We start from the raw sequence: 8,959 nt of genomic DNA, 5'->3' as shown, positions 1-8,959 counted from the left end.
ACTAAAATATCACGGCTTTGGTGCTAATCCCTCGGAGATGAAAGCGTAAGCCACTACCAAGGGATGGCATTCGCCGGGAGCTGTCTGCTAAAACCGAAGTAAATGTCGCTGACGTTTACAAACCTGAGGAGAAACTGATCATTACGATTAGCTGCCCCGCCGACCCTGAGGAGACTCTGAAGCTTCCGAATAGCGAGGATTTGTTTAACTACGTCCCCTTTTTAACCTGGTGCCTGACTGCTACATTCAAGCCGACCCGTGATTCAAATGTTATCGCTATGGTTACTACAAACACACATACAAATTACGCTTCTGTCACTGTGCGCCTTGTATAACAGACACTAAAAGTTGCAATAGCAGCTCTCACATCGTCGTTAACGGGTCCTGCTTTGCACGGAAGTTAATGTTCGAATAAAAACGCCGACTTGAACAGGAGAAAACGCGCATACGAAACAATAACAAACCAACACACCACGATCATCCACATAAGCCCCCAATTCACCTACATCGGACCCCAATCCATCCACATTGGCTCCCAATCCATCTGCATCGAGCCCCAATCTATCCACATCGGCTCCTAATTCATCTACAACGACTCCCAATCCATTCAAGTCAGCTCCCAATTCATCTACATCGGGCACTAATTCATTCACATCGGACCCAAAATCTATCTACATCGGACCCTAATCCATCTACATCGGCTCCCAATCCATTCACATTGCCCCCGATCCATCCACTTCGGCTCCCAATCCATCCACATCGGATCCCAATCCATATATATCGGGCCCCAATCCATCAACATCGCACCCCATTCCACCAACACCGGCCTCCAATCCATCTATTTACAACTCCAATCCCTCTACATCAGGCCCCATTCCATCTACATTGCCCCCAATCCATCCACATCGGCTCCCAATACATCTACATTACCCCAACCCATCATTATCGGACACCAATCCATCCACATTGCCCTCAATCCATCCACATTGGGTCCTAATCCATCTACATCGGCTCCCAATCCATCTACACTGCCCCCAAATCCATCCACATTGGGCACCAATCCATCCATCAGCACAATACTCCCACCATCAACCATATTCACAAAGCTATACCCACTCCAGTACAAACCCTAAACTGCATGCCTTGAAACACGGTTTATCAATCACGATATACATATTCCGCTCAGAAATTCACCGTATACCCATCGTGTTTCAAGGAGTTTTCCAGTCATCACAAAAAATACCCGTTTACATGTTCTAGGACACAGACAAATAGAGAGAGAAACGACTGTGGCCGCAAACACCGAACCACAAGTATACAAACACCTGATTCATTAAGATTCTTTAATTAACCCGCTTTTGAACAAAAAAAAAAAAAAAAATGAATGCATAAGCACTAAAAACTACAAAACATAATACCGTTCGACTGATAATAATAATAATAAAATAGACTGAGGACCCGCTCTGTTGTATTCATAACGCTAGATTTCGTGGCTTTTGATGAGGAGAGGCTGCTTCCCAGCCACTGCCGTTCTCGAGGATGGTACCCCCTCCTACCCACAAGGGAAAGGACGGGATTTGAAGGTTTTTAATTCATTAAATGTGTTATTTACGACTCCCTAGATTGAGGATACCTTATTGCGGTTCTCCTGAATTCCACCTCTATCATTAACTCCAGTGAAATCAAACGCTCCGGCCACGCACAAGGGCAGACACGGGTCTTGCATTCTCATAAAATCCATCCTCACATTTTAGGTGAGGAAGCTACGTTGCACCATCTTCACGTCATGGCAGTCCGAGTAATCACCAAGCAAGATCCTACAGTTCATATTACTTCTAATTTGAATCTATTCTTAGCAAAATTGAATACACTTACAATTAACTTCCAGGCTGCCCGGCCAGTTCGTGGGTGCCGCCAGCATCAAAGTAAACCCTATACGCTTTTTTCCATAAACAGAATCGCAACTTTTGTTACGTCCTTAAAATCTAACGTCATCCTCGAGTTGCTACTGATCTAGCCTTTCCCATCAAGAATTACAACTTGGTTGTGTGGAGTTCCCAGAAAACGTTGTAGTGGGATTGGCCTGCAGAACGACACAGGCAACAATCTGACGTCACACATGTAAACAAATCCCTCGGCGCAAAAGGCACCGGGTTATGAAAGAGATATTCACTTTATCTATGATTCTGGTAAGGTTAGTTTGAAAGACGGGTGATTCTTTAAGGGTTTAAGATATAACAATATTGCAACTTGTAGAAAACACTTTGACAAGCGAAAGTGTTATGATAGTGTACAGTAATCATATACGCAGAGCAGTTTGTTTACAGTCTGGAATTGTAGTCCTCGGGAAAGGTTTTGCGTGTTTTGTTTATTGGCCAGAGATGGCGCTTGCTAGTGAAGGAGCCAAAGAATATATACGCGGATTCCTGACTGGAGGAGGGAGGGAGGCCAGAGTTGGGTTAGGCTAGAGTTGGGTTGTATTGATTATTTACATTGCCTCAAACTTGTGTTTGAATCAACGAGATCAAGGAAAATATGAGGGCATCAATGAACTCCCACTCATCTAGTGCAGTTCCAGACTGTAGAGTTTGGTCAAATTCTGTCCGTGCAAATATAGTTCTCGGGTGACTTTCCGCGCACACTTCTGTTTTAAATTATTTTCTGCACATAAAATTCTTTTGGCCTTTCTGCTCACTCGTTTTATCATCTGTCTGCAGATCGGTCCGCGCAAATGTAGACAAAATGATGTTTTTTGCACATGAAAAAATGTAGGCCTAATATTCCCTGTTCCATTCATTTCACTCATGAGACAAACAGAGTTTACAACAACAACCGCTATTGCCACTCTCGTAGCTATTGCTGTTCGAAGTGGATGAGAATGTCGTTGCCCGTCAACTGCTCCATTCAGGAATTGGCACCTTTACTACACAGCGATTGCAGCGCCATCTCTTGGCAATAAACAAAACACGCAAAACCTTTCCAAGGACGAGTCCCAGACTGTACCACTAGCAGGAAAGGATTTTAAAATTTGCAATTTTATAGGTATTGAATTTTAGGTTCATGAATGATGGTAATTTTACAGAATAGTTCCACCTATCAGATCGTGATTATTTTGGTATCGATGGATTCTTCTCATTCTCTTCCATCCAAATATATAGAAATTATTGTGCGGAAACCACTCATAAGCGACAGTCTTGGCCCTAATAGCAGGGGAGTCCATGAGAGGTACCAGGGAAATTGCAGGGTAAAATGTAAACGATATACACAAAATCAGTTACTATATTGTCTAATCCAGGGGCTGTCCCCCCTGCAACCCCCCCATGGGGTGCTGCACCCCAACACCCGCCCAGGAAAACAAAGAATCCTCTATGTATTCACAGCAGGAGGGAGCATCGAACAGACTTCGCAACACCGCTTCCACATGGTGACATGTGACCCACCTGTAGGGGCTGCCTCCCTTGCTATCTGGTGCAAGATTGTTTCCAATGAAGGGAGTTTCTGCTCAAAAATTTCTATATATTTGGATAGCAGTGAGTGAGAGGAATCCATAGATAACAAACTCGTCACAATCCATTAGGTGGAACTATCATGTAAAATTACCTTGATCAATGTGTGGTTTGGATATAAATCAACTGCTAGATTCTGATATTGTGGTCTTGTATTATGAAAGAGGGATTAACTAATGTCCCATCAGTTTCACAAGAATATAACTTTATCCCCATTAATTTATAGATTATAGCTTCACTACTGCCTAATTGGTAATTTTGTACTACACGGCAGAGATCTCCTTAATAGGGAGGCACCGTGCAAATGTGAATACAAAGGCTATACAAAAATTATGGAATACAAAAATTGTGGAAGCACCCCTGCAGTTTGTTTAAATAAAGATGTGAAAAATTGCAACAAATATGACATGTTTTAAACTTTATGGGAATACAAAGTAGAATGACCAGTACACAAAGTTTATGTATGAAATTTGTGGAAGTTTATATATGTACCTGCACACTGATATCTTCCAGATGCACATTTTTAAGAATGAGAATTGTCATCAGCCACATATTTTGTAAACTTTCTAATCTGGCACCACTGCCTGCTGTCTCATTTAAGTAATTTTTTGTTTCACACAGCCATCTCTCCTTGCTGTAATTATTCCATGTTTCAGTTATTTACATTGTAATATGTGTGAATCTTTTGTTATTTTCCATTGTAAATGATATAAACACAAACATTGATTTATAAACTGAAAAAAAAATTACATCATCATTTGCCTTGGAGTGTAGTTTTTCCTTTTTTTATGATACTGTCATTAGATTTTGCTATAAATGCATACCAAAGTATAACATGTTGCACACCTTGTGAAGGAAATACCAGTCAGTCATTCTTCTTATTACAAACAAAGTTTACTTTGCGCCATAAGACTGTGTGAAACTGAAATGATACTATCATTTCTACAATGTTTTCTAGATGTGGCTTCCATCCTCTGACCTTATAGATATCATGCAAGAGTTAAATTGCAACTCTTTTCTGTGAAACTAAATTTGTGATTAATGTATTTTATGTATACGTTTAATCTTCATGGTATGAACACACTAAGCCAGGGAAAATTGAAAATTATATCCTTATAGAGAACAAAAAGTTGCAATAATTGGTACAAGAAAAAATCACTTGATTTACAGATCCACCACACTTGTTTTTCCCAATTTCTGATAATTGAGAAATCTACTTTATTCTTTTCCTGCAGATGCAGATATAACAAAAAATGATAACCTCATCTCCATTCGCTTCCCAGTGATATGTACATGGTTCCAAATACATATGAAGGTGCTGGAGTCCAGGTCTGTAGATTTAACCTATAGAAACCTCTACAACTGATGGTATCTGCTGTTTGTCTCAAGCACAATATGTCACTGGTTCTGCCAAAGGAGATCATTCCTGTCTGTAGCCACATGATTCATACTGATTCCAGATGTTTTGTCATCAGTATTTCAGTATTTAATTTATTTTGTAATGTTTCCAGAAATTAATAAACCATTAAAAAAAATCAAACCACAATTTTAAAATTTTGGGGGGGATACTGCCCGTCAGAGGTTTTCAGAAATAAAATCTATAAACCAAGGAATAAAATAATTGAGGCCTTTGATTGTTAAAAAAAAAATATATATATATATGACATGGAGTTTGGGACTTTTCTCTTATTCACTTTGTAAAGAATTAGTAAGTATACTGTCCAGTTAGTATAGTTTTGCTATTATAAAGCAACTATACTGACAATATCAATAACAATTATATTGGTACAGCATCATGTTATCAGTGCATTTTTTGCATGTTTTGACAGTCATTGTCATTCTTACTGTTGTTAGTGAGGTTTTTGTCATAATGATAATGATAATTATAATTATTATTATCTTCACATTGAAAATAGTTATTTTTATTAGGCTTATGTTTTATATTATTATTATCATTATCATTGTTATTGTTATTAGTAGTAGTAATAGTCTTGTTGTCATTGATTCATCATTTTCATTTCTTTTTATGCAGTTCTGCATTTTCCTTTCTGAAACATATGAATAGAATGACAGCTTATTATGCTGAAACATTTCAAAAAGCAGCATCAAAACTATAAGCACATGAGAAACATTTTGAAATTATATGTAGATAGAATAACATTTATTTTAAAAGTTTAGTATTAAATAAATATATGGAAAATATCTCAGTTAAAGAAATTACTACTTCCTTTACTCTCCAGAAAAAAAAAAAAAAAAAAAAAAATTGTATTTCAATGCATATTGACATATATGTGACTGTTTCAGGTATGCTTACTAGAACAATGGGGATGCTTCAAACTTGCAACCACTTCAGCATCAGGCCTTTAAAGACCTACACTCTTCTGAGGAAGTCTTTACTAACAAAGAATTCAGCAAGAAGTCTCAGCGGGTTTGTCATATCTAAGACACCAAAGTTACAGGAAGGAACAAGAAAAAATGTTCTGCCTCTGTCGCAGTTTGCATTTAGTTGTAATATCCCAGAAGACCAAAGACAAGTGTTACAGAAGAAATTCCAAATGGTTCAATGCTGTTTCTATCACAGCATATCAAACAGCAGATACAGGCAAGGAAATCCCATGCCTCTATTGAGTTCCTCAAACTTCCTTCTTGGAAACAACATTGATAAACGGAACTTTTCAATGTCTTGGCTCGACAACTTGGCCATTACTCAAGCAGGCTGGTTTAGGGCCCTAGCAGAATCCAGACTGGTCGAGAGCTTAATGGGGGGGCTGCAGGGAATACATGACTCTTTGAACTTACCATGGTGGGGAGCCATCATTGTCTCTACCATACTGATGAGGGGGGTATTAACATTCCCTCTTGCAGTGTACCAGGCAAGTTTTTTTTAGTAGGGGGGGCTTTTTTGTTTAGTATGTATAGAATGTTTTTAAGACTTATTTAGATATTGTTAGATTTGGTTTATTTTTTTCTGTAATGTAAAAATTATATTTTCTCTTTTATTTGTTGTTGTAATGTTATTTTTCTATCAGTTCATGTAACCAATAGCTTACAAGAAGTATATTGTTGTAAGACAGCAAAGAATACTTCTTCCAATCTACAGTTGTAATTAATTTCAAGTTTAAATTTGTCAAAAATAGTATTGAATATTATTTAAGGAAATTGTTTAATTTTAATGTTTATCTATTATTTTGCATTTAAAAACAAAGAAAATTTTTTTCACATTAACCATTCCTACTTAATCCTTTTTTCAGAATTACATATTGGCCAAAGTATTAAATATGAAACCAGAAATGGATGAGTTAGTTAAAGAATTGAAGAGGGAGACAGCCATTGCCATAAGAAAGTTTGGTTGGGACGAGAAGCACGCACGCATCATGTTCAATAGATCGGTAATTAGGACTTAGTTTTGTTAGTAATTACAATATAGACCTATAAGTGAGTGAATATGTGTAAGTGTTATGCATGTAGTGTATTTGTATGCCTGTAGCAGGTTTGATTGATTATTTCAAGCCATGACTTTCAAGTTGTGCAACAGGCTCCTCCACCCAGATTTTTTTTTTTTTTTTTTTTTTTTTTTTTTTTTTTTTTTTTTTAAGATGACAACCAGGGGACATCATCAGGAAATTGAACCAAGTGTTCATATAGCCTGAGTTATTTGTCCTGCATTGTGAGGGTGACAAGTCCTAGGCTAATCTCAGTGTAGCCATTGATTTGCCATATTGTCCTTTCAACTGTACCACAGAAGCCAAAAAGGTGTCAGGACTTGACTTTGTGTTTCACTGCTGTACAGTAAAACTGGAAATATCAAGAGCTAGAGTTTGCATAACTTGGTCCTTTTGCAAAGATAACAGATACTCTTGATGAGGTCATGACCTGCTGCCAGGCCAAAATATATGTTAGCCTTTGGTCCAACCATCAGATTTATGAACTGCAAAAGCTGTGTATGGCTTCAATATCCATATTACAAGCAGGTATTGACCAAGTAGTTTCTTATATCAAACCATTAAAGTTCTGTATAGTCCTTGTTTTTTGGTTAAGGAACATGCTAAATCCAAATGAACCAAGAGCCATAGGGTCAGACAAATTAACATCAGCGACAACATAGTCAAGGTCGGAGACCCTATAACCAAGTATTACCATACACTGACTTTGGATGACAGCACTCCCATTATCTGGTCTGTTGAAGTGTTCAAATGTCCATAAGTGATGAACCACTCTGAAGTGGCTTCAAAACCAAGGGCATGGTCTCCTGTGAATTCACTAGGAGTAAATCCTGATTGCCCCAGTCACAATTTGCATCTCTGGTGAATGAGCCTTTTGCTGGCCTGTTGAGCAAGTTAGTGGCTCAGTGATTGAGTCCCATTGATCCCCTTTTCCATTTCAGGGAGGGATGACCACCCTTTAACAATCCAGGGAATTGGCATCAGACTAGTTGTTGGCAGACAGGATAGCATTCTTGAGCCACAACTTTATTGTTTTGACTTCATTATTTCAGCTGGGAGCTGCAAAACCCTGCAGCCCTTCCACTCACAGCTTGGACTCTCCTTCCCAAATATTAGTCAGAAGAGTTCTGTGCTCATTCAGCCCATGTCCTTGCTAACTGTCATATGAACAACCTGATGCAGTTGCTCAATACATTCAGCCCAGTGCAACAACAGCATGTCATGTTCTGAAATGATCTGGTCATCCATCAGCTCAGCAAATTGCAGTCATATGTAGGGAGAGTTTGGCATTAATTTTTTTTGGTAGGAATCAAAAATGAAATTAATTATGATCATTAATAGAATTATATTTTAAGAAACTATAATTGCATTTACCCAATAGCTGTGGATATCATGAATGCATGCCATGTCCACTTTACTTTCAGTTTGTTAATTGTTTACACAGAGTTGGCTCCACAAGTGCTTGGTCACCAAGGAGTCAATTATTAGTCCTACTTATTTCACCTGTTTACCCTGACATATGGCAAGATTCTTTCTTATCATTTTGTTTTATATTGCTATTAGTATTTCGATTACATTATATTAATCATAATGGCAATAATGATAATAACAGTATATACTGCCTACATATTAATTCTTTGGTGGTTGTGCACTTCTGGAGTCATCTGTGTACAACAAAATTCTCCAAAAACTACAGTGAATAATGCATAAATCCATAAACAGTGGGTAATCATTTTTCTTTCTGTGGCATAAGCATAATCTATTTCTATGTATTTATATTTCCTTTTCCTTCTTTCTTTTCAGGCCAAGAAAATGTGGAAGGATCTGATTATCAAGGAGAACTGTCACCCATTCAAGGCGAGCTTACTTCTGTGGGTCCAGATTCCACTGTGGGTCTCCATGAGTGTGTCATTCCGCAATATGGCCTCCATGATGCCACACCAGGATGCAGGTGCAGTAGTGGTGTTTTTACCTGGGTTCTTTTTTGGTCTTTTAGGCTTCTTATTTGTG

The 8,959-nt window shown here is 38.2% G+C and overlaps 1 protein-coding gene across 1 annotated transcript in view; it reads left to right on the top strand.

The window, feature by feature from the left end:
• The first annotated feature begins 1,652 nt into the window (after window positions 1-1,652).
• The window catches only part of LOC113822908 (cytochrome c oxidase assembly protein COX18, mitochondrial), a 15,245-nt gene continuing 7,938 nt past the window's right edge, over window positions 1,653-8,959 (top strand). The window contains exons 1-4 of the mRNA XM_070114540.1: window positions 1,653-1,754; window positions 5,811-6,379; window positions 6,758-6,895; window positions 8,753-8,900. Of these exons, the coding sequence (XP_069970641.1) occupies window positions 5,813-6,379; window positions 6,758-6,895; window positions 8,753-8,900 (853 nt within the window). The 5' untranslated portion in view covers window positions 1,653-1,754; window positions 5,811-5,812. The remainder of the gene's footprint in view (window positions 1,755-5,810; window positions 6,380-6,757; window positions 6,896-8,752; window positions 8,901-8,959) is intronic.

This window comes from Penaeus vannamei, chromosome 36 (genome assembly GCF_042767895.1).
Source record: "Penaeus vannamei isolate JL-2024 chromosome 36, ASM4276789v1, whole genome shotgun sequence".
Taxonomy (NCBI): domain Eukaryota; kingdom Metazoa; phylum Arthropoda; class Malacostraca; order Decapoda; family Penaeidae; genus Penaeus; species Penaeus vannamei.
This window is presented reverse-complemented; position numbering and strand designations above follow the sequence as displayed.